This window comes from Ylistrum balloti, unplaced genomic scaffold, assembly GCF_031769215.1.
Source record: "Ylistrum balloti isolate Yb309-2 unplaced genomic scaffold, AGI_CSIRO_Ybal_v1 Utg369758, whole genome shotgun sequence".
Lineage (NCBI taxonomy): Eukaryota > Metazoa > Mollusca > Bivalvia > Pectinida > Pectinidae > Ylistrum > Ylistrum balloti.
Window position 1 is genome coordinate 1715496 of NW_026781958.1, and position 26958 is coordinate 1742453.

Sequence of the window (26958 nt, forward strand, 5' to 3'; positions counted from 1 at the left end):
CTCAAAATAGATTATTGGAGCTTAAGATTTTCTTCGGAAATTATCAAGAATTCAGAGATTTCATGCATAGAAACATGTTTTCAAAAGCAAAACAGCATGACATTTCCTCCATATCGATCAAACTCAATATTTGATTGTTTGTGTGTTTTTCGTCATTTTTGCTGACAGGTTGAAATGGTTACACTGATGGAACTCAAAAGAAAAAATGCCGGGTGCGAATCGGAACCGAGACAGGAATGCTGAATATTCGGCACGTGCAGATTGACGGCCCAAGCCGTACCTGTCCACATCTAACTTGCTGGATATAGCAGGGTCGGTTTACTCACATCATTTCCATGTAATAATATTTGAGTAAAATGGATGATATCTTATTCTTAGGTTATTGTTTTGAGCTGGACAGGAAATTCTGAAACTGAAAACATCATACCAGTTCAATTATCCGGTATATGTGCGTTTGTGTATGGTGAGATGATTTCCGATCATTTTAACCGTTTAAATCGGGTTAAAGCCCGGAGAGTGGCCCGAATGCATGCTCAAGTGTATTCCTGACTTTAGCCTCTATCTAGTGACTCCATCCGGAAGTAGAATTTTACACACACGTGAAAATGGCCGAAGCGATGAGAGCAAATGTAGCGGCCTTATTGAAAGGCATTGATAGGTAAGTATGTGCACATTGAATGTTTTAACAACAACATCACCATCAATGATAAGAGTAATATACTATCCAATAAGTATCTGCTGATATCGCCCTTACATCAGTAAATATTTATGACTCCATCTTGACGTTTTTATTTGTTTGTCTCGTGTTCATTCTATTAAATCAAAGCGCATACACATTTCTGATGTACTCAATTCGGCTATTAAAAGAATATGACCGATTTTAAATTTAGCTTTAGTAGACAAAAGTACCGACATTTAAAGTTTTTTTATCATGAAATATTTGTGAACGGTTTCTTATCGAGTTGCCTCCCTTAAATCAGGATTGCCCTCATATAGGCCTATCTGTTATACTATGCTTTACGGCACAGCCGTTAGTGAGGGCGGAGCATATATCCCTATGTACAATCATAGGTTGTACCAAAGAAATTCCGATTTTTAACAGTCGAATTGACGATGTGTATTTTGACCGGTCATAGTAATGTTGAAAGAAAAACGCAAAGTTAGTGCGATATGCCGATATGAGTGTATTTTGAGCTTGTAAATGAACATGCATATTTGCATTTTGCAATTAAAAATAAACGTAAGGTTTGCTGGGAGATATTCTTCGAGATTCAATATGGCAGCAGGGTTTTCCATAAGAGCCGGTTGCCGGCCAATTTGACCGGCTACTTTGATCATTTGGCCGCCTACACCAATCCAGTCCGTAATAATGTTCCGTACACGACTACATGTACAGGGCAGGCCAGCCTCCTAAAACCCTGTGGCAGCGACCTTGCATATGAATCCATGACAATGTTTCCACCGGACCACGAAAATGAAATCCCATGGATAGTAAAGGAATTTAGTACTGTTCAGTGCTTGTATAGGTGTTACCCATAGGGAGAGCTTTGTTCTCGCTTCGGGTCAGGGAGAGGGCTCTGCCCTCTATTAATATACCTAGTCTTGCTGCGTTTGAAATAATTACATGACTCATAGAATTTCAGGATATACTTAAATTCTCTATTTAGGAACCGGTTTTTTTAGCATTAAATTTTAAAAAGGACTCATGGAAATAAATAATAAATTTCTTATCCCTCTGTATTATACATTCCTGCTCAAATATGGGATAATTTGAAGGAGAAACCTGTTCTTCTAAACATTTGCAACAGAAAGTGCATCATCACTATACAGGGGTGTTGCTAGTGACAATGTTTATTCCTAATAGATTTACCTTTGTTGTAACTTGTGTCTCATTGAGTTAATATTTGGAAACACTAATTCTGTCTTTGTTGATATTTAAAATGAACATTGAGTGGGATCATTTAAGCTTACACTGTTAAAAACAATGCATCATAGTGATGTTAGGTACTCCTGGCTAAGAAAATATGCATGTTAGTCTGGTTTAGTGCTTTTCTTCTGAAGACAAGAAATATAAAATACAATCAAGTACAACATTTTCTATGACCTGTGTTTGAACTTAGATACAGGGGATGTCCCTGATTGATTGTGCAGCACAAACATTTTACATTATTGTCATTTGATAATCAGGATTTAGCCTCTCATTTTCCTCAGAATCTATTTCAAGAAGGGTATTTTTTGTCTTGGTGAACCGCAACCAAGTTCAAATTAAAATCATGTATGGATGATGAGACTAACCTGGCTCCAGATTTTAATGTCACTTTATCTCTAAAAATATCTGACCAGTGTTGAAAGTCTAGTGTTGTTAACTAAGAGGGAACACTGCTTACTTAAGATTATAACATCTATATGTTCTATTTATAATTTTCAGATACAATCCAGAAAATCTACAAACTCTAGAGAAATATATAGCAGCACAAGCACAGGAAAATACCTACGACCTGGAGGCTAACCTTGCTGTACTTAAATTGTAAGTTTTTAAACTACATTTCTGGTGAAATATTATAACAACACATCTTATGTTCACATCAATAGCAATCAGTGAAGTTTATGAATGAGTAAACCTACCATATTCAGCAATAGGCCCATGAGTCAAAAGCCCAATAGAGCCCGATATGCCAGTTTTATGGTAATGTGAACATTTTTTGAGCTGTCACAGATTAAACTCTGTGATGCAAAGTAATTACAGTTGTGACTAATTCTTGTGCAGAGGTCTAAATCTTAGATTTGTACTTATAGTCCCATACTACCTTTCTTTTTTATAGATTGAAATTCAACAATCTTAAAAGAACTTGATATATTTATTTCTAAGTGCTGTGATTTAATGTAAAAGTTCATTTTTTTAAACTGCGAGATGAAGCAACACTCATTTATCATTTTGCTGAAGGAATATTTATTGTGAGTGGAACATTTAAGTGTACAGTTTATGCTGACAGATTATGTTTCCTTTTTAACAGATACCAGTTCAACCCTAATCACTACCAACCTGCTGTGGCTGCACAGATCTTGTTGAAAGCTCTCACCAACCTCCCACACACAGACTTTACTTTATGTAAATGTCTGATAGAGTCATCAAAGGTATGCCTAGTACTCTTACCAACCGTCAAAACACAAGACTTTTCTCTCTGTAAAGGCCAAGTACTCTCACCAACCTTCCAAAACAGACTTTTCTCTCAGTATAGGCCAAGTACTCTCATCAACCTTCCAAACACAGACTTTTCTCTCTGTAAAGGCCCAGAACTCTCACCAACCTTCCAGACACAAACTTTTCTCTCTGTAAAGGCCAAGTACTCTCAACAAGCTTCCAGACACAGACTTTTCTCTCTGTAAAGGCCCAGTACTCTTACAAACCTTCCAGACACAAACTTTTCTCTCTGTAAAGGCCAAGTACTCTCAACAAGCTTCCAGACACAAACTTTTCTCTCTGTAAAGGCCCAGTACTGTCACCAACCTTCCAGACACAGACCTTTCTCTCTGTAAAGGTTCAGTACTCTTACCAACCTTTCAAACACAAGACTTTTCTCTCTGTAAAGGCCCAGAACTCTCACCAACCTTCCAAACACAGACTTTTCTCTCTGTAAAGACCCAGTACTGTCACCAACCTTCCAGACACAGACTTTTCTCTCTGTAAAGACCCAGTACTCTCACCAACCTTCCAAACACAGACTTTTCTCTCTGTAAAGACCCAGTACTCTCACCAACCTTCCAAACACAGACTTTTCTCTCTGTAAAGGCCCAGTACTCTCACCAACCTTCCATACACAGACTTTTCTCTCTGTAAAGACCCAGAACTCTCACCAACCTTCCAGACACAGACTTTTCTCTCAGTATAGGCCAAGTACTCTCATCAACCTTCCAGACACAGACTTTTCTCTCTGTAAAGACCCAGTACTGTCACCAACCTTCCAAAACAGACTTTTCTCTCAGTATAGGCCAAGTACTCTCATCAACCTTCCAGACACAGACTTTTCTCTCTGTAAAGACCCAGTACTGTCACCAACCTTCCAAACACAGACTTTTCTCTCTGTATAGACCAAGTACTCTCACCAACCTTCCAAAAGAAGACTTTTCTCTCAGTATAGGCCAAGTACTCTCATCAACCTTCCAGACACAGACTTTTCTCTCTGTAAAGACCCAGTACTGTCACCAACCTTCCAGACACAGACTTTTCTCTCTGTAAAGGCCCAGTACTGTCACCAACCTTCCAGACACAGACTTTTCTCTCTGTAAAGGCCCAGTACTCTCACCAACCCAGTGATTCAGATTGGCCCAGCTTTCTTTAGGACAGATGTCCTAAAGACTGAAATTTTCTAAGGCCATTTTGTCTGAAAGAACAAAAACATTTAGGCCACAGTCAAACGATAAACATTTATTTTTATGCACAAGACAGTCACAGAAGTAGAGTACATCAGCCATTTAAATTGTTGTAACCATTTTTGCTGAAATTTTCTGGCTGTTGTGGTTTTATTTTCTTATTGTTTGGTAATTATAATTGTTTCGTCCTGTTCCGGTGTTGGTCTAATAACACCGCAAGAAAATAACGTTTTTTGGCCCTCTTCAATGTACTTTCGTTTCTTCGGCGCCATGTTGTTTTTATTTTAAGCGTCTGAGCGATAGAAACGTTCGGAATACCATTCGTCGTTTTCTTTAGAAACTACGTTGGAAGGGTTAGGCGAGGTGTTCTGAGTGAAAGATTAAGAAGCGCTTCCACGACATGCATTCAGAGAATAGATGGTCGGAATCCAGTCGAACTGTGTTCGTTAGGCCTTGAATGAGAGTATTTTGACGAACCGATTAATTGCTGAAATTTATCGTCTTATTCAATGGAAAATTTATCGGCCATTTAGTCTGAAAACCTGAAATACTTCCAGCCTTTATGTCCCAAATTCCTTTTTTTTTCGGCCATTTTCATTTTTTTCGGCCATTGGCCGATGGCTGGGCCCAATCTGAAACACTGCCAACCTTCCAAACACAGACTTTTCTCTCTGTAAAGGCCCAGTACTCTCACCGACCTTCCAAACACAAACCTTTCTCTCTGTAAAGGCCAAGTACTCTCATCAACCTTCCATACACAGACTTTTCTCTCTGTAAAGGCCCAGTACTCTCACCAACCTTCGAAAACAGACTTTTCTCTCTGTAAAGACCCAGTACTCTCACCAACCTTCCAGACACAGACTTTTCTCTCTGTAAAGACCCAGTACTCTCACCAACCTTCCAGACACAGACCTTTCTCTCTGTAAGGACCCAGTACTCTCACCCACCTTCCACTGTATTATGTTTAAATGTCTATAAAGAATTTGTTTAAGATATTGAATTGTGTTTGTAATGTAGGGAAAAAAAGTTAATTACACTGACAGCATACTTGTGTACAGCACCTTTGCCAGTGTAAACTAGAGCTTCTGGAGTGAACATTTTTTTATGTGTTACACAACATCAGTCAGATGTCAGTCTTTTTGTTTACAGGTGTCATTGACCTCAGAATGTATATTAGTTATTTGAAGTTGACGTAAATTTCCTATTTACAGCATGATGAAGAAGCTATCATCCCCGTCATACATTTAGCAGATCTGTTGGAAACCTGCCAATTTCATGAATTCTGGGTAAGTAAACAAACAGATGTTTGTCAGGGCTTACAATATTGTAATAACTTATAATATTTCACGATTAAAGATTATCCAACAGATATAAAACAGGTCAGCGATTTTGGGCCTCGTTTGCCTTTACTCGTAAAACTGTAGCTGCTGTATCATATATAGAATCTTTACATGACAGTGAAGACCCATGGTCCTCTTGTTTACCATAATTGATGAATTTACTTCTTATAATTATTTATATACAGAAAAAATAGTAGATTTGTTTATTTATTACAGAAAGAGTTAAAAACCAACCCTTTAGTAACCTCAAACATAAAAGGCTTTGATGATTCAATACGGAAATGTAAGTACAGAATAAACAGACATGTATTCTAAAGAATGATAAGTAACATGCTTGTGTCATGCTTTTTATACATAGATTTCATTTTTAAAAATATTTTATCAAAGTTATGCTTATTAGGATAAATATTATATAACTTACTGAAGTGTATGTTCTGTATATATGTCATAAGTCTTCATTATTAAAATATTCATTATAAACATCTCAGATGCGGCTATTGATATTAGGCAGATTTGATGGGGATCCTCTGTCTTATAAATAAAATCAATACTCTGCAACATTCAAGTTTCTATTACATTGAAATCTCAGTAGCAAAATATTTTATCTCTGATACTCTCAAAATATAGGAAAAACATTTTGCATATGACAGTCTGATGTGCTTAATGACTTTAATGATGGAAGGACAGTACCAACAGTACAATAGGATTTGTTTTGATGTTACAGTTGTGTGTCATGTGATCGGAGCAACCTATCAGACGATACCAGTTCACACGCTAATGGAGCTGTTAGGTGATGTCACAGGTCAGTAGTTATCTGTAGTGATCACTCCACAAAGGGCAGATAATTCTGAACACAACTGTTTTTTTTTAAGGTAAATTTCAAATTTACAGTCTGAAGACTATATGTTCATTGGTACTTCAGAAGGAGTTTAGGAGGTTTGTGATATCTAAAGTAGAGAAAATGTGTGTGGATTTAACACAAAGGAGATGAGGTGAAATAGTCTGACAGCCTATTCAAACCAGAAACTTTACAAACACTTACTTTCCCAAGGTAAATGTTATGTATTTTGATGGAGTATTCCCGTGGCATGTGTTATGTATTTTGGTGGAGTATTCCCGTGGTAAATGGTATGTATTTTGGTGGAGTATTCCCGTGGTAAATGGTATGTATTTTGGTGGAGTATTCACATGGTAAATGGTATGTATTTTGGTGGAGTATTCCCGTGGTAAATGTTATGTATTTTGGTGGAGTATTCTCGTGGTAAATGTTATGTATTTTGGTGGAGTATTCCCGTGGTAAATGTTGTGTATTTTGGTGGAGTATTCCCGTGGTAAGTGTTATGTATTTTGATGGAGTATTACCGTGGTAAATGTTATGTATTTTGGTGGAGTATTCCCGTGGTAAATGGTATGTATTTTGGTGGAGTATTCACATGGTAAATGGTATGTATTTTGGTGGAGTATTCCCGTGGTAAATGTTATGTATTTTGGTGGAGTATTCCCGTGGTAAATGTTATGTATTTTGGTGGAGTATTCCCGTGGTAAGTGTTGTGTATTTTGGTGGAGTATTCCCGTGGTAAGTGTTGTGTATTTTGGTGGAGTATTCCCGTGGTAAATGTTGTGTATTTTGGTGGAGTATTCCCGTGGTAAATGTTGTGTATTTTGGTGGAGTATTCCCGTGGTAAATGGTGTGTATTTTGGTGGAGTATTCCCGTGGCATGTGTTGTGTATTTTGGTGGAGTATTCCCGTGGTAAATGGTGTGTATTTTGGTGGAGTATTCCCGTGGCATGTGTTGTGTATTTTGGTGGAGTATTCCCGTGGTAAATGTTGTGTATTTTGGTGGAGTATTCCCGTGGTAAATGTTGTGTATTTTGGTGGAGTATTCCCGTGGTAAATGTTGTGTATTTTGGTGGAGTATTCCCGTGGTAAATGGTGTGTATTTTGGTGGAGTATTCCCGTGGTAAATGTTGTGTATTTTGGTGGAGTATTCCCGTGGTAAATGGTGTGTATTTTGGTGGAGTATTCCCGTGGTAAATGTTGTGTATTTTGGTGGAGTATTCCCGTGGTAAATGTTGTGTATTTTGGTGGAGTATTCCCGTGGTAAATGTTGTGTATTTTGGTGGAGTATTCCCGTGGTAAATGTTATGTATTTTGGTGGAGTATTCCCGTGGTAAATGTTGTGTATTTTGGTGGAGTATTCCCGTGGTAAATGTTATGTATTTTGGTGGAGTATTCCCGTGGTAAATGTTGTGTATTTTGGTGGAGTATTCCCGTGGTAAATGTTATGTATTTTGGTGGAGTATTCCCGTGGTAAATGTTATGTATTTTGGTGGAGTATTCCCGTGGTAAATGTTGTGTATTTTGGTGGAGTATTCCCGTGGTAAATGTTATGCATTTTGATGGAGTATTCCCGTGGTAAGTGTTATGTATTTTGGTGGAGTATTCCCGTGGTAAATGTTATGCATTTTGATGGAGTATTCCCGTGGTAAATGTTATGTATTTTGGTGGAGTATTCCCGTGGTAAATGTTGTGTATTTTGGTGGAGTATTCCCGTGGTAAATGTTATGTATTTTGATGGAGTATTCCCGTGGTAAGTGTTATGTATTTTGGTGGAGTATTCCCGTGGTAAGTGTTATGTATTTTGGTGGGGTAAATCGTTTCTGTGCAATGTTGACTCTGCAGCTATATTTCTCTTATTTAGGAAAGGTAAATGATTTAAGTTGGTGGTGAGAAGTTATTGATGATTTTTTTTTTTTTTGTGTGTTTTGTCAAAATGCATGACAGGTGTCATTTTATTTCTGTTGACAGAGGACCAGGTACGACAGTGGATCAGTAAATATGGCTGGACTCTTCAAAACGATGGCAATGTATTCATCCTGAATCAAGAGGAAAATGTCAAAACAAAAAACATCACAGAAAAAATCACATTTGAAAGTAAGTCTTAGATTTTCATGGACTTTAAGAAATTCTTAACTTGGTAGAAAAAATGGGTTGATTGTATTACTGATTTTGATGACTATCTTCGCTGAAGAATAAATTTTGCACCTCATCCGGAAGAACCTGAAAGCTATTCCAGTGACACATCTACTTGACCCCACCACTCCAAACTAAATCACTTCTGTCCATGGTTTGGATTCCTGTTGGTTAGGTCTTAACAGATTATTGATTAAATTCTATTGGTGGTTGGGTGGCACAGTGGTGATGCACTCACCTTTCACCTAGCCGTCCGGGGTTCAATTCCCAGAATGGATGTGGAAAGGTATGGGGTCACCTTCCCAACCACGTGGGTTTTCCCAGGGTACTCCTGTTTCCTCCAACAGTAAGACCCCTCACATGCTTCCATCCAAGCCAACAAGAGTTATAAATATAAGTTGGAAAAACTTACTTCGCAATTGTTGTAAAATAAATAATGTTTATTATTATTGGTGGTACCACTAAACAGATGGAGTCCAGCGATGAGTTACCAATAGATGTTTTACTGGAATAGCCTTAGCTGGCTCTTATTAATGAATATCTTTAGAAGATTCCACAAATCCAATCAGGCTTATTAATTTCATTCACTGCAGTCAAAGGGGTCTTGTGTTTCATAAATCTTCTTTTTAGGAACCATTTAGCTTAGTTTTTCAGTAAAGGATTATATCAGATACATACATTGACAAAACATTATCTTGATTTATCAACTCCACTTTTATTTAAGGTATTCAGGAGAAGTACAGAATTTGCAAATCTTCCAATACCTTTCCCAGAAACAAATGTATTAACTTGTATGGAAAGTGAGGTTTTTCTGTTGTCTGTATAGATGTATATTTACTAAGTTTGTGTATTTACTCTTTCAGGTGTATCAGGTATCATGGCTGCTAGTCGCTGAACTGTGACAGAGATTCATAATGTGAATTGAAAAAAAAAACTTAGTGCAGCTGTATTTATTTCTTTATGGTGATGTATTCGGTTCTACTGGACTTTTCACTGTGATGCTGAGTAGAGCTAAAATCTAACAACTTACTTTGGAATCAGCATACATAAACATCTGCAGAAAACAATTTTCTATTCAAACTAATAAAGTACCATCATGTAATTACAGTGGTCTTTTCTCACTTTGATAACCGGTTGAAAATTCTGCCCAGTGAGTATTTAAAAGGATTTAATTTTGTCTCTGTTGATTGGCTAGTGAGCTTATGACAGGACAAGAAACTCAATGTCTTTCTGGTTTCAAAATAATCACAAAGTGGTAACCCCTCTTAATACAAATTTACAGTTAGATATAGTAAACCCAAACAATCTGTAAAACTGCATCAAACCAACTCTTTCTTAATAATTAAAGAATAATTTGACAGCCCAAAAATTTGAAATTATTGGATACATATTCAATTAGTATTATAAGGAGTGTAAGTGCTGTCAGGTTGTCAAAACAAGAGATCACAGAGGGTCTTGGTATCCACCATTGTCTGATCTTCATTTGTTCTTTAAAAGTTTATATTTTCCATTCTTTTCTCTTCTCAGTTTTTGCTCTTAATGATAAACAATTTAAACATTTATTTGCTGAAATAGCGATAATTATCTTTAACTGCCAAATCCAAGATGGTCGTCTGGAAGCCATTTTATTTTTCAAATCAGTCAAAAATAAAGTGGGCACAACTAGGAATGTAAGGGAAACTTTATAATGAAATCTGAAAGATATCCATCCAGTACTACAACAAGGACTGTGTCTTTTCAAGAAATATTGATAACACACTTTCATTTTTTAAATCCAAGATGTCCACCTGTTAGCCATTTTGTTTTTCTGATCATTTCAAGATCAAACAGGCACAACTAGGGACAAAAGGGAACCTGTGTGAAATTTGAGTAAGATCCATCTGCTACTTCTCAGAAAATAGCCATAGTAAACTTTACTAGGTGAAATACAAGATTGCCTTCTTTCAGCCATTTTGTTTTTCTGATCACTTATATAATCAAGCAACCACAACTAGGGACCAAGGGAAACCTACATATGAAATTTGAGAGAGATCCATCCAATACTTCTCAAGAAATAGTGATAACAAACTTCAAGGTAAAAATCCATGATGGCCACCTGTCAGTCATTTTGTGTTTCTAATCAGACACAAAATTATAGGGCACAACTAGGGACAAAATTTTAGAAACATTCATCAAGAAATAGCAATAAAAAGTGTTTACAGGTGGATGACCACGAACAGAGGCGATTTGAATAGCCCACCATTTAGTGATAAAGACACTTTACCTATATTCTGCGTCACGGGGATCAAATTATATCTGAAGATCTCTAAATATAGATGTTGGGTAAATATGTTTTGCCAATGTTGTTTCAAGATTAAATGCGATCAATATCCTAACTTCAATTTTTTCTTTCCCCAAGAGTCATTTTTGTTAAATAAAAATCTGTCTTGAATAACAATACATGAATCCTAAAAGACGTATTTACCTCTTCTCAGCATCCAGATCACTTCTTAATGCATTTATTTAACCTTGTATTTAGTCAAAGAGTTGACCAGTCAGCCAAGACAACGAAAGGTCAGTTCTATCATCAAGGCAAAGGTAAAACCATGAAATTGTCACTTACAAGGTCTGGTTACCATATGAATAAAAAGTGTGACAAAAGAGTTTTTTTTTTTAATTTTATCTGTAGAGAACAGCAGTTATGTCAAATCTGCGATTCCATTCAGGAAGGCACATTGAAGATTTGATCAAATTTCAATATTCATTTGGGGGATGAAATTCATTTTCTGACATCTGTAATGGTTATATTGATATCTGATCCTCTTTATTAAATATGTAAGTGCCCAGAAGTGGCCTATAGGATCCTTCTACAGGGTATTGCCACAAAAATCATCAAAAGCCTGTTTGCATGCTCAAGGACCTCCACATGAGACCATCTTGTTAATGCATACCTTGGAAACTGAGAAATTCATTTGAATAATTGTATATTCTGTTGAAATGGTTTAAAAAAACTTTAAGTGTGGAAGTTAGGTCAACCTCAGTAAAAAATTGTGGCAGTATATGATATGCATGTTCAAGGTAATGTGTCATTTTTTAGGCTAAACAAATTTTGTAATTGAAATTCAAAGAGTTAACATAAGATCAAAGTGAATTATGTTTTATGCTCAAAGTCATCTAATAGTTTGGGATATTATAAATAAACACATGTACATGATACTGATTTCTTCTGTTAGAGATGTCCAAGAGCCCAAACTCCAAGAATAGGGCCTGCTTTATTCTACTACACTAGGAGACAAAATGTGCAACATCCTCTAGAAAATGAGGATATATATGTAACCTACAAATGGGGCATTTAGGAGACCTAATTCACCAAAAAAGCTTTATTGTCCCCATGGTAATACACATGTACCAGTGCTTCATCCTGACTTTTTTCCTGTTGGTGTTCCATTTTCTTAGTGAACTTTTGACTATTACTATTGGCAATTACTGAACTATAAGCTCATCATTGTCTTGTAACATTTTATATTTTTTGACAGAACAGCCTGCATTCATTTCTCGACAAATGCACAGATGTTCCCTCAAAACACTAATTTCACCTATGATCTACAATCATACATGTCTTATGTTTTCTGAGGGTGGTGACTGTGAGTTATACTGCATTGAGATGAAATTGTCCTCAAAGTAAAATGGTCATCAAACCAAAAATGTTTACTGAGTATGTGGTGTGGCACCAACTTGTCGTCAGCCAAGGAACAACATGAGTCTGTTTATAAACTGGGTTGTGGATATACTAATCATTAATTGTATCATATAATAGCCATCCAGCTACTGCTGTGAACATTTTTAAAAGATACAAGAATAGTTAAGAAATTTCATACTTTTATTACATTCAGAGCATACCATGAGCATCAATGTTTTACTTCTGTACAAATCTTAAAACAGTTGACAAACATAAAGTTCCATGAATGCTTGCTACTTATGCCAGTTTGAGGGAGACACTCTAAAAAATACATTCATTATTCTTTTAGGAAATTGCAAACCTCTTTCACAGCTGTCATGTTCAAAGAAATCTCATGAAAATTTGAACACATGGAAATTATATGTTTACCGTAAGTATGTGTTCAACATTGAATTCATTTTCATTTGCTTTTAGATTTTCTACTTTTTTAAAAACTTTTATTTTCACGTTCTTTTTCGTTGTTTTTTTTTAATGCAAATTACAATAATTGACTATTAAAAGACATCCAATGCATTATAATTATTGAATTATTGAGAGAGATTACCTTGTACAAATGTTTATGGAAATGCATCTTTCAACCTAAAAAAAAAAAAAATGAGAAATCCATGCACGAATGGAACATATTTTATATATCTAGTGCCTGAATAACCAGTGAATACATTGTAGGGACAAACAAACAACACATCACATTCTGTTTGTTGGATTTATCTCCCCCTGAACTGCCTAAGGTGCCAGAGAGTATCGACCCACACACCTCAGATATTCAGCAATGCTCTAATTAACTGGGCCATTGCAGCCCCTATATCACTTAAACACACATGATTGTATTAAAGCACATGAAACACTTTAAAAGGTAAAAATTAAAATCATCTAAAAGCAAAATGGAATCATTATAAAAATGTGAAAGAGAATATAAATTTGGATTTCATCACCAAAAATATGACACTTTATTTATTTATAATGAGACAATTGTACATTCAAGAACAGGTTTTTCTCTCTCATTTTTTTAGGATATGACAAAGGTCAGTTTTAGTGAACTATCTATCATATCTACAGCTATATTTTCAATATATTTTATGTACAACATGGTATGTATTTTCATGGACTTAGATATAATAGATCTGTATATCTACATCCTTTGTTTTTTTACTTGACCTTAAAATCAATTTTATATACTTGTCTGGACAAGAGATGCTCAGTAGATAATAATATAACAACCAAGTATACACACATCGAAAAAAAATCATTAATTGGAAAATTTCATTGTTCAAAATTTCTTTTCAAAGGATTTCCCAAGTACTAAATAAATGCTTGATTTATTTTTTCATGCATTAAAATCATGCAATGTATTCACATTAAATGCTGTGTACATTGGTAACAAAGTGGACATACATCATCAGACATCAAATTAAATTATTTACATTAAAAACCATATTTAATTCTGATCAAAGCCCTGTACTGTTATCAGGGGCGTAGCTTCCATAGAAAGAAAAAGCCCGGGCTTACACATAAAAAAAATCCGTGCATAGGGTATGTTGGACAAAATTACAAAACTAAGGTTGAAAATAAATATCAGGGGTTGAAGTTTGTTGTTAAATAAATAAAAAAAACTGTCTCGGAAAACGATTCAAAACATCTTTGAAATCATGCAATTCAGACCCCTCGTCTGGGCTTACACATTTCTGCTAGGCTTGCTATGCCCCTGGTTATTGCTCTGATCAAACCCCTGTACTGTTAGGGCTCTGATCAAACCCCTGTACTGTTAGGGCTCTGATCAAATCGCTGTTCTGTTAGGGCTCTGATCAAACCCCTGTACTGTTAGGGCTCTGATCAAATCCCTGTACTGTTACAGCTCTGGTCAAACCCCTGTACTGTTAGGGCTCTGATCAAACCCCTGTACTGTTAGGGCTCTGATCAAACCCCTGTTCTGTTAGGGCTCTGATTAAACCCCTGTACTGTTAGGGCTCTGATCAAACTCCTGTACTGCTGTTTTTCGCACAATTTTTCAAAATCTGTACTGCCATTTCACCAGCCTATGAATAAAATTTTCAAACTCTGTTCAGAATTAAGGATATTTTAGTTGAAACATATTTTATTGCCAAGTGTAATAGCAAAAGGATTAGACACTAGTTATTTCAACTTACGAGGTCTTCTCTGTATTTTAACACATGTACAGAAAATTTAAGAACATTAACAATGTACATTATTAAATAATGATTAACATGAAAATAGACAAACTTGATAAAAGAAAATATATATTATGTTTTTGTAAACAACATCATGTATTAAGATCTTCCTTGTATGATGTATGATAATGTGGAGTATCTATGATCCAACCAAATTTACTGAAATGTAAATATCTTGATTGTCAGTCTGGTTGGGTAAATCAGTTCTAAGGAATTGACAATCACAATATGGTTTGAAAATGCGTAAAAAGCTTTGTGGTTGATGGAAAATGGAACAATGATGGCTCGAAAAGAGGAAACCAGATTGGTGGTTAGTGGAAATGGGAAACCTGATTTCAAGTTGCATTTTCAAATCACAAGAATCTGAGTTCTAATGAATTCTGGACATTGTGTATGGACCTGAATCTCATCAGAGCTATTTACAATCAGCTTTATCTGAAAAACTACATAAGAAAGACTGGTTAATTCTGATGTGCAAGAAGTTCTCAGGCTATGAAGGCCTGGTAAAAAGACCAGCACAATATGGAGGTAACTTTCCCTCAATTTCCCACTTCTTAAGACGATCCAATAAATCACAGCGAGGAATTCTCTGTAGGTCATCTCGAAGTTGCTGGACAGTGTACCGTTGGAAGGTGCGGATTAAGTACACAAAGGGGCTTTCGATTCTATGGCTCTTCCATAATTGTTCAATGTCCTGAATCTGGCGGTAGTTGAGACCATGTAGATCAGCCAGGTTCCTCCAGTTATACATCTGGGAACAGTCCAATTGGTCGCGAATAAACTCAAACACGGACAAAGTCAGGTCATATATATCAGCCTGATTCTCTGCTCCGCTGGCATCATTGGTAGGCTCCGGGTCTGTTCCCCCTGATGCACCATCTAAAACATCACATTGATATCCTATACTTCCCATTACTCTAGGGGTTAAGATAGTGATGAGCACCTCAGGGCTAATCAAAGACAATATCCCTCAAAATTGTAAACTGGGGATGGACATTTAAGGACAATCATCAATCAAATACTCTGGGGTTGAAAACTTATTTAGAGAAAGACACTTTAGGGTTAATCATAGACCAAATTTCTAGGGGTTGAACATTGAAGATGGACACTTCAGTCACAGGTCAAATCACCTGGGGTGGATAATTGGGAATAGACACTTGAGGGATAATCAAAGACTGAATCCCTTGAGATTGTGAACTAGAGATGGACATCTCAGAGCTTATCATTAACCATATCCCTTCAGGTTGTGAACTAGAGAGGGTCACTTAAGGTCAATTATAGACCAAATCTCCAGGGGTTGAGAACTGAGGCACATAATGACTGTAATATGCTGAGGAAGATGAAGGTTTTTTCTCTTTATAAATGGCAACAGCTGAAGTACATAGTCATTGAAAAGGTTCCAGGGTTCTCAACTTTTACAATGTTCTGACCTGTCGACTATGTCCTCAACTTTTACAATGTCCTGTCCCATAGACTATGCCTCAACTTTCACAATGTCCTGTCCCATAGACTATGTCCTCAACTTTTACAATGTCCTGTCCCATAGACTATGTCCTCAACTTTCACAATGTCCTGTCCCAGACTTTGTCCACAACATTCACAATGTCCTGTCCCATAGACTATGTCCACAACATTTACATGTCCTGACCCATAGACTATGTCCTCAACTTTTACAATGTCCAGACCCATCGACTATGTCCTCAACTTTTACAATGTCCTGTCCCATAGACTATGTCCACAACATTTACAATGTCCTGACCCATAGACTATGTCCTCAACTTTTACAATGTCCTGTCCCATAGACTATGTCCACAACATTTACAATGTCCTGACCCATAGACTATGTCCTCAACTTTTACAATGTCCTGTACCATAGACTATGTCCTCAACTTTTACAATGTCCTGTCCCATAGACTATGTCCTCAACTTTTACAATGTCCTGTCCCATAGACTATGTCCTCATCTCTTTCATCTCTAGCCAGACATTCTGCCACTTGACTTAGTCGAGGCATAAAGTAAGGCTACCAGGCCCCTAGTTGCTCGTAAGCCTACCAGGCCCCTTGTTGCTCGTAAGGCAACCAGGCACCTAGTTGCTCAAAGCTTAGTCAGATTAAATCAATGATCACATAAAATTAAAAAAAAAAAAACACATTGTGAACATTTTACTGCTACATATTTGTAGAGACAAATCTGATTAATATTTCCGAGAGTCAATTTCACTTTGAAAGTTTGTTTTTATCAATGGCAGGAATTAACATTTATTATGAACTATTGATTGGTGAGCTTTAACCAAGTAAATGAGACCTGGACACTGCTACATGTTGTATTGGTCCCATGTGATAAACATCAGGTAATGTACTAATAGGGTTGTAACATAATCCTGTTAATCTTTTCACTCCATGCAAGCAGATGCAACGAACAATAGGATACGTTTGAGTTCTGGACTATTCACTGCAGTATTATAGTAAAAGACCATGTTTAACTATGACCCCCGAGTTTGACCCAATTTAACAATCCAAAAATTCCAATTTGAACAATTAAGCTGAAATAGTGAAACTATCCACTTTATACAAGCATGATTATTTTAAGAATTCACTTAATATTCACTTAGCTCCTGAGGACATGAAGGAAAGAGATGTTTTAGATAACATGTGCAGTATTGAGAAGACTTACGACAGATGGATGGACAGGAAAAGAGAGATAATAACAATATCTGTTGATTTTAACTTTTTGTTACAGCAAATGGGCAAACAACAATGCAAACTAAATTGGAACTCGTCCTTGTTGAAGGTTAAAACTCTTAATTAAGAATCAGTCGATGATTTGTTATACCCTTACATCTGCGTTGACGAGAGATCAAAGGAAGTAATAACAAACTAACCGTCACGTCCACGATGATTGGTGGAATTCTTCATACTGTTGGATCTATCCTCCTGAAAAATAAAAAGTTTCATGTCATGAGGACTTCAAGCTTGAAGAATGACAAAATAAATGCCAAAGATTTAACTTTCATTCTTACACAGACTCTTAATTTACCCCAGAAAGTAATGATACTATAAAATCATTAATGCTCATAAGTGTTTTATAATCTTTGAATTGGTTTGTCCATCAAAAGATAAATATGAAGCAATTGCAATAAAAAACTGATTCTTTATGCAAGTAGTCCATACAAACCTTTCTTGCCAGGTCGTATTCTGCTTTTGAGACATCCCCATTCCTTTTGCTGTTATCTATCCAAAACATATAACAATAAATAAATTCAAATATACAATGATAATGTCATGTAAATGCTCTCTATGTTCCTGGTTTTATTTCAGGTCTTATATATTTTTTCCGTAAACAAAGACACTTGGAAAAAAATGACATTTAATACTGGCTGTTCATTGTTCAAGTACTGTATGGCCTCTTCAAAGTAAATAAAACTGAGCTAAAGTAAGGACGGGGTGCTATACAAAATTCTACAAGCAACAGTAATATGTACCCTGGTATCATATTTTTGTAATACCGTAAATATTCGCGTATAGTGCGCACTCACGTATAGTGCGCAGGTACTTTTTGGAGATCAGATTAAAAAAAAAAAACAAAATCTACAGAAAACTTAATTGACTGGTCACTGCAACGAAACAGTTGATGTGGTCTGATCCATTGATAATTAGGAAACCACAATGAGCGTGACCCTAACACCTGTAATTACCTTAAGTAAACAAATTTACCCAGGTGACCTAACAAGCATGAAAGGCTTGGCTGATTGTATAATTAACGGTTAATGACAGTTACAACAGAACTGCGCGTGCGGGTCATGCAGATCAAGAGAGGTCATGGGGTCACCAACTTTGGGCATCGGTGGGATGGGCGGTCCGATGAAATATATGAACAGACAAAAACGACAATCGCCTGGAGAGAGAAAAACTTCCTGGCATCGCTTACAACAGAACTGCGCGTGCGGGTCATGAATTCCACAGATACATCATCAAAGATACATCATCAAAATGACGGGAAACGAAAAAAAAATTAGATTCACCGTAATGCTAGCGTGAATGGCAGATGATTAAAACATTTTATTTTTTTGTTGTTTTTATCTCCAAACTATCATATAAGACCGACGACTTTTACATATGACTATGTGAAGGGAGGTAATCCAATATGGCGGATGCAGAACTTGGGAATGATAACCCCCGGAATGGCATGTACCTGCGTATAGTGCGCACCCCCTTTTTGACACGACAGTTTCAGCTTAAAATCACAAACACATCTTAAATTACCTGTCTCTGACTGTATGCTGGAGTGGTCATTACAGTCTCCCTGTCGGATGTTGGGCATAAAGTAGCCCACAGTCTTTGATTGCACATTGCTAGGTAAAGACTGAGGTCCTCGGGATATCCCACCAACATTTGATAACAAGTTCATCTCCATCGGCATCCCCAATATCGGCAAGCTGGTATTCGTCTGTTGAGACCTTGCACTGTGGGGAGAGGTCATACTCTGACAGGAGACATTTGTCATCTTTATGTCGTGTCCTGTCTGTTTGTCTCCTACAAATTCCAAGCTAGTCTCAAAACTCCTGCACTCCCCTTGTCTTTTCTGGTGCTGTACATTTGTTGGCAGCCCTTGCTGTCCCATATTAGGTGAGTTTGTAGCCATTGCTTGCAGCCCTTGTCGTCCCAGGTTTGGTGAGTTTGAAGCCATTGCTTGCAGCCCTTGTCGTCCCAGGTTTGGTGAGTTTGAAGCCATTGCTTGCAGCCCTTGCAGTCCCAGGTTTTGTGAGTTTGTAGCCATTGCTGGCAGCACTTGCCGTCCCAGGTTTGGTGAGTTTGTAGCCATTCCTTGCAACCCTTGCTGTCCCAGGTTTGGTGAGTTTGTAACCATCGCTTGCAGCCCTTGCTGTCCCAGGTTTGGAGAGTTTGTAGCCATTGTCTGGTAGTAATTTCTTCGACCAACACCACAGGCAATAGTTGGGTCAACATTCCTACTTCTGTATGCCTGTAAAATGCCATTGATATCTCGGTTAGTCTCAGACAGGGCAATACTTTGTGGTCCTGACAGTCTAATGTCAGACATTTTTGTCGCAATGCGATTCATCTGAATCTGTTCTGCCAACTGACCTTGTGACAAAGGTTCTGGTACTGACATTTGATCCTGTGATGTCTGCCTCTGATTTAACATCTGACCTTGTTGTAATGACCTTTGATCTTGTGACATCTGCCCCTGTTTTAATCCTAGACCATTTTCTGATATCTTCCACTGGTCTACCTTTTCATTTTGCGATGGGCTTTGCCCCACATTGAACCCCTGTCTTTGGAATGCCCCTTGATGCTGCCGTGACCTCTGACCCTGGAATGTCATTTGCTGCTGCTCTCTGTGTATATTTTCTAGCTTTCCACTAGCATCACTCAGTATCATAGCATTGACTGTACTTGATCCCATAGATGGTATACTGTCTGATTTTCTTCTTTGCTTTTTCTGTACACATTCTGTGCAGATTCCTCTTAGAGCAGACGGACCATATGTTGAAAATTGAGCTACAGACTCATCCATGTAGAAGTCATTATTTCCTGAAGCACTTTGAGGATTTCTTAAAGCTGAAGACTCTTTAATTTTCTTACAGTCCACACAGAACCCCGATGTCACAGTCTGACCATCGTTCCTTGAATTAACTAGGGATCCTAATGGCAAGGCATTCTCATCTAGGTTGTCCATTAGATGTTCCATGTCTCCAAGGATATATGAGGACGCTATGCTTCTATTACTGTCCTGTGCACCAAGTTCATTGTGACTGATGAACTGTATACCAAACAACTCCCTACCAACGCCGCTGTCATTTGAACCGACAGTAAGCTGCATCTTTCTTCCTAAAGACTGCTGCTGTTCTTGTTGATGATGATAAGAGGATAAAAACATCTCGTCAGAGGGAAAAACATCTTCCAGATTTTGTTCAGGCACTCTCTGTGGAAAACCCCTGTCTGTTGCCTGTCCTGGAATATATCCACTGTTATATTCTGCCAGATGACCAAGGTTATATCCAGACATATGACTAGGGTTATTTCTTGTCACATGACCAGGGTTATATCCAGACATATGACTAGGGTTATTTCTTGTCACATGACCATTATATCTATCCGGTGCAGGTTCAGACCTGAATTGCATAGGGTCCTTTTGGGGTTTTGGTGAGCTTGACACTGGTAGTGACTTTGACAGCCCCTTTGAAAGAGATCCTGGGGCTGAGTTTCCAACTGGAGGCTGCCTGATCCCGTCCATTGATTCACTAGATGACATGGAACAGTGGTGTTCCATTGGTATGCGACAGTCTGAAATGTCAACACCACTAAATGGAAAGTCTGAAATAAATAATATTTAATATACAAAGTAAAGTTATGGTTCAGAGACATTGCCGCAGCCTTCACTTTGTTGACAGGCCTTGTTACTCTTAAGGATATAAATATGAGTGCAATATTTGTATTACTTTAGGTATCAATTTCACTAAGTTATGTGTATGAGAGTGGGTGTGTATACACAAGTGTGCTGCAATGCAGAGTGTTTCTCATTTTTTCGTTTTATAATTGCTCTTTTAACTGTTTATTCAAATAAAAGATATTATTAGTGTATAAAAATGTATTTATTTATTACTTATTCATTAATTTCACTCTATGCTATGAGATATACATCTGGTAAACAAACGTTAAACGGAATTTAGTAGGGCCAAGAATTGTCCAAGGGATAGAAACATACCAGTTGTTGAGTTCTGTCTCAGGTAGTGTGACGGTAAACTGGGAAAAGTCTGATCACCCTGTAATGAAGTCACACTCATCCTTTCCCAGCTGTTAGTTCCCAGGGCTGAGCCCATGGGATTTCCAATTATACCTTGTGTCAATCTCATATGTTCATCTGCTAATAAAAAAAGCACTTGATTAACAAATTGAATTTTTAAAGCATTTTTTGCATGTGTTTTTTGGGGTTTTTTTTTCACTTTTTGCACATTTTGCATTCAGGGTTGGGGAGATGAACAAGAAAAATCAGAATCATGGTGGGGGCGGGGGAGATAAATTGAAAATAAGAATATCAGAAAGTTATCACCTTAAGTGTTTGAACCTTAAGTAGTGTTGGGACCCATAATTTACTCTACTGTTTACTGCGATTGACCGTTACCTTCCGACTCTGTAGGACCCACAAATGACATCAGTCTTCTATAGACAAGGTTGCCCATTTCCTCCACTCCATGGCCAGCACAGTGAACAAGTAACTGCTGAAAGTATTCTGGTAGTTCAAAATCCTTCTTAAATTCTTCCAGTGCCTCTGGAGAGACATCATGGTTGATAAACAAGATGTGGCCCTTATGACGTGGAGACATACATTCTGAAAAATTAAAAAAAACTTTAATATAGAAACTGTATTCCTCCAGTAATAAGCGCAGACTGTTTGATACATGTTCGTAACCTCCGACTCCTAACAAATGACAGAAGTTGACTTCTTGCCTGGTAAGTACTTAACCGCCAGTAGATATATCATCTACTGACGAACAGTTTCTTCTTTCCACCATAAATAACTTTCATACATCCAGTAAATATATATAAATGTACAAAATTATGATATTACCGAAGACTGACTTCAAGAACTGTAAATGTTTCCCAATTATACTTATTCAATATAAAGCATTAAGATCAAAGAGACAAAATCGAAACCAATATTAATCAAAATCAATGGTATAAATTTCCCAACTATATCATAAAGTCACAATTACTAAAAGTTAATGTTTCAAAAATAAATATCCACATACCTCTTATTCTTTGAAAGAACTTGAAAGCTTTCCTGTTTTCCATAAGGGAAACAAAATTTGTGTCCAAAATGAATATTGTAGTCCCTTCAAATTCACTTCCCAAAAAAGCACATGCCTCACTGACATCTTGGACACCTAAAAATTTACCAGAAAGGTACTGCATAAGGTATGTTAACAAAAATATTTAAATAAGCAATATTATATTTTGTAATGAACAACTTTATTTATGAAAATTCAAAAAATCACTGTAATATCAGATGAAGTTTGGAACTATATTTTTGCATAGAGCAATTGTTTTTTGAGTAAGTCATCAGGTAAAATTCAGTGTAATATCAGTGTCAGGTAAACAACAAATTGAACAACAAAACTGTTAAAGACAGAAGTGGTACGCAGGTGGTACAGGTATGGACAAACATATGAAATAATTACGAGAGAAAGCAATGTTAAAATCTGTTTTGGAAAAGAAATTATTTTGAATGAAGATTTTGATTCACATTGATGTTATCCATCAATATTTAATGTATTTTAGTATCAGTTTCTAAAATCAGTCAAGCAGATTCCAGCCATTTTGCTTATACCTTGTGAAAAGTATGATACAAGTACAAATACAATCTTATTGAAATGACACTACAATTATTTTTGCTCCTCTAAGATCTTTCACAATGGTAGAGAACCAGAAATTACATGTCTGCTTTTCATAAGATTGAGTACAAACTTGGCATAATTGGGGTCAAGCTGAATTCAGTAGATACATTAAAATCCATTATAGAAATATGTGCTGTTTGGTGAAATGAGAAAATCAGTACAAATTACTATTGAAGGTCATCAGCTATTAAAATAAAAATATTACTTTTCATTATAATTCATGAAAATATGTCTAAGTACATCTGAAATTAAAATAAAAATTTAACTTTTCATTAAAAATCATTAGATAATGTCTTTAAAAAGTGATCAGTGAATTACACAATGTACAGGTAGCATTATTTCTGTCTGAAAAAATGTGGGGAAGTTAAAATATCTAGTGTTTTTTCTCTTTTGAAAATGAAGGATTCTCATTAGTTAATCATTTGTGATGTCACTTCCGCCACCGGAAACATGTTCATTAGTAGTGTTTATAAAGACTGTGTACATTAAATCGGCTATAATTTCTTAAATATGCACGCCCAGCACGTATAAAACTACAAAAAGGTAAGGTTTGTTGTTAGACTATAACAGTTTGAGCCTAAAAGTAGCTAAACCATGTCCAGTTATGATCATTCGAGTGATGAATCTTTTCCTGGTCTGGTTGTTTCGGCAAATATTATAGGTATACAGTACTTTGATGAATTGTAAGGCAAATTTAAGTAATTTCACTGCACATCAATATTGACATACAGTGACAACTTTGTATATCTGAAAACAATATCATTCTGTATGAATTTGTTCATTTTGTGATTTTCGTCTTGTACTCAGTTCAGTGATGGGAACTGACTTTTCACTTTTTTCAAATTTTGTTTACAAAAGGAAATTTATTCTTATCTTAACATAAAGTGTTTGATAAATGCAATATTCATAACATTATTCATCGCTGTTAACTTTCAAACTTTTACCTGGTCTACCTAAGTACACACCAAACCGCCTAACTGCCATTTGGAGAGTATTTGTGATCATGATAGGACACTAATTAGTTAATTGGACTGTGCATTCACCTGGATAAGGTAGTACATACATATTTTTTTCTTTTTCGCACAAAATCACAAAATATTGCTATTTCAGCATATGGTATGCTTTCATCATGCATTATTTCATATATTTAACTACTTTTTTGCTAGTCAGTACAAACATAGTTTATAGTCCTTTCAATTTGCCTCAATTTTACAATGCTTGGATATTTTATTTGTGTTTTGTTTATTACTTGTTACACATGTTTTCACATGCCAAATACAGAACGACAGTCACAATAGAAATACAGAAAAACCACAGAGCAGGACTCTTGCCTACTACTCAATTCCACACATGAAATACAGAACGACAGTCACAATAGAAATACAGAAAAACCACAGAGCAGGACTCTTGCCTACTACTCGATTCCACACATGAAATACAGAACGACAGTCACAATAGAAATACAGAAAAACCACAGAGCAGGACTCTTGCCTACTACTCAATTCCACACATGAAATACAGAACGACAGTCACAATAGAAAAACAAAAAAAGTCACAGATTAGGGCTCTTGCCTACTACTCTATTCCACACGCGAAATACAGAATGAAAGTTACAATAGAAAAACAAAAAAAAATACAGAGCAGGACTCTTGCCTACTACTCAGTTCCACACATGAAATACAGAACGAAAGTCACAATAGAAATACAGGGCTGAACTTTATCTTTAGAGTAAGTGTACAGATTTCACATACATACATACACTATACAACATCATCAACTTTGACATGTAGGACAATACACGTGCAAGTATAAACATCATATAATTATTATTCTGTGTTTGCCAATTGTTATCCTAGAACAAGAAGACTTAAATCAATAGCTACTGTGTAGTCAAGTATTAACGACAAAGACACTGTATTTAGTGTACATAGATACTTTCAAAGACAGGTGAGGCTAAATACAACCAATGAGCAGGGATTAACGTATACGTATTGTCTGTCCCTGCACTTTTTTTTAATTTACTATAATAATGAAATGATCTAATAAGTCAGAATTTAGAGATGAAGAATCAATGTTATCACATGATATTCTTATGTACATCACATGATAGTTAACATTAGGGTTTATAACAATGGTACAATATCCTCTCTCTGCTTAGCCTTAGTATGAAAATATACAGGTAAATAACAGGTCTCGACACCAGGTTGTGACCATGGATACACACCTGTGTCCAGGTGTGTCAAGGTGTTCATCCTGGTATATTTCTGACATGAAAGAGATAACACGATTGATTCGTTACTTGTTTTGGCACTGAAGATTTCCAAAAGCTACCGGAAAAAGCCAAACTGCAGACAGGTAATCAAACTCACCTGTAGCCCAATGCACTCTGCTACAACTATCGTGAAAATCGATTCAGGATACTACCTAGGTGATATCTTTATCAAAATTGCATTATCTACAAAATAATGTTGTCCATGACCTTTAATGTCGTGAAAAAACAGAAAGAACCATAGATAGTTACCCTGTATGGCCAATATCCCAGAAAAGGCTAGCTGAAGTGATCGATTTGTCAGGGACTGACTCAAACTTTCAGCTTTCTCATGAACATCTTTTTCATTCCAACAAATTAATCCTGCAATAAAAGAAATAAGACAAAAAGTGTAAAAAAAAAAAAAAAAAACATTTTTCACCTCTGTCTGCTGTAAATAAAGATACATCTACACTCGGGTATCATAAAAAGTGAATGAAGTGATACGAGATGATGTAAAACTGAGAGCTGCCTGTTTAGACAGACTTTATCGCTCTCTGGAACACATGCATTATGTGAGAAAAAATAACTACTAAAATGGGGCCCTGTTTCCCACATTTCCCTACCCTACATTGTCATTAATATTCCAACCCTACATTGTCATCAATATTCCAACCCTACATTGTCATCAATAGTCCAAACCTACATTGTCATCAATATTCCAACCCTACATTGTCATCAATAGTCCAACCCTACACTGTCATCAATATTCCGATCCTACATTGTCATCTATATTCCAACCCTACATTGTCATCAATAGTCCAAACCTACATTGTCATCAATATTCCAACCCTACATTGTCATCAATAGTCCAAACCTACATTGTCATCAATAGTCCAACCCTACACGGTCATCAATATTCCGATTCTACATGGTCATCTATATTCCGATCCTACATTGTCATCTATATTCCAATCTACATTGTCATAAATCTCCCACCTTACATTAGTATCACGATCAGTGTTTCTCCGTCATCAATGTCCCTATCCTTCGGTGTCATACACACACATATATATACCAAGGTGTCATCAACTCCCTAACGCCACCTCACATTGTCAGGTGTTTACAAGGTGTCTAATGTTACAAGCATTCCACACATTCCGCGATTGATCGCGATCGCACTTAGATCGATGAAGATGCGTGACGACATACTGGTTGATGGTATACAACTGACAAGCACCTACTGTTATGTATATTTTAGTGTCTACATTGCTCTACAAAGGTATGTCGGTCAACTTACGGAATTTCATTTTACATCGACCTGTTGACGTGAGATAAGCACACTGTGTTTTGCCAAATAAACAACACTTTGCTGCGTTCAGTGGAAACTTGCAATATTGTCAGTCAGAAGAACCGCATCGGTTTAACAGATTGACGGAAATTTTGGTAACTGCCAATGAAATCTGATAATTTCAACCACCTTCATCACATTTGCTATATCGCCCAATCCATGAATCTCTTTTCGAGGGATTTCCATTGGGGAATTCCCCCTGTAACTAACCTGACGTATTGGTCGTTATCTTTTTCATTGTTGCATTCAGTACAAATGTTAATACAGTAGTTATTCTTTTAAAATGTTATTTATTTCAATTTCTTTGCAATCAAAATCCTTTTAAATAACTCTGGTATGCTGTTATTTCAAACA

General features: G+C 36.5%; 2 protein-coding genes across 4 annotated transcripts; one reads left to right on the top strand and one right to left on the bottom strand.

Annotated features, from left to right (window-relative positions):
• Positions 1-205: 205 nt before the first annotated feature.
• LOC132543577 (eukaryotic translation initiation factor 3 subunit K-like) lies at positions 206-9792 on the top strand. The gene is made up of 9 exons (XM_060207092.1): positions 206-212; positions 586-658; positions 2429-2527; positions 3015-3135; positions 5583-5657; positions 5928-5994; positions 6436-6513; positions 8521-8646; positions 9549-9792. The coding sequence occupies exons 1-9, from the start codon at positions 206-208 to the stop codon at positions 9578-9580; spliced, it is 678 nt and encodes a 225-aa protein (XP_060063075.1). The 3' UTR covers positions 9581-9792.
• A 4454-nt stretch (positions 9793-14246) lies between these two features.
• Positions 14247-26749, bottom strand: LOC132543534 (uncharacterized). 3 transcript variants are annotated; one of them, XM_060207050.1, is made up of 9 exons: positions 26554-26749; positions 25527-25637; positions 22361-22495; positions 21733-21939; positions 21316-21471; positions 18852-20924; positions 17764-17819; positions 17471-17522; positions 14247-15468 (listed from the first exon to the last, which is right to left on the bottom strand). In XM_060207050.1, the coding sequence occupies exons 1-9, from the start codon at positions 26561-26563 to the stop codon at positions 15080-15082; spliced, it is 3189 nt and encodes a 1062-aa protein (XP_060063033.1). In that variant the 5' UTR covers positions 26564-26749; the 3' UTR covers positions 14247-15079. The 3 variants fall into 3 exon arrangements, with proteins under 3 accessions (XP_060063033.1, XP_060063034.1, XP_060063032.1); XM_060207051.1 differs by having other exon boundaries at positions 18852-20894; positions 21316-21474; XM_060207049.1 differs by having other exon boundaries at positions 21316-21474.
• Between the last annotated feature and the right edge of the window lie 209 nt (positions 26750-26958).

Coding starts and splice junctions, on each gene's coding strand:
- LOC132543577 (XM_060207092.1), top strand. Junction 2,528..3,014: donor AACCTTGCTGTACTTAAATT/GTAAGTTTTTAA, acceptor CCTTTTTAACAG/ATACCAGTTCAACCCTAATC. Junction 5,658..5,927: donor GCCAATTTCATGAATTCTGG/GTAAGTAAACAA, acceptor TATTTATTACAG/AAAGAGTTAAAAACCAACCC.
- LOC132543534 (XM_060207049.1), bottom strand. Junction 22,496..25,526: donor TGGGATATTGGCCATACAGG/GTAACTATCTAT, acceptor GTAAATTTTTAG/GTGTCCAAGATGTCAGTGAG. Junction 15,469..17,470: donor CAATCATCGTGGACGTGACG/GTTAGTTTGTTA, acceptor GTGATGTTTTAG/ATGGTGCATCAGGGGGAACA.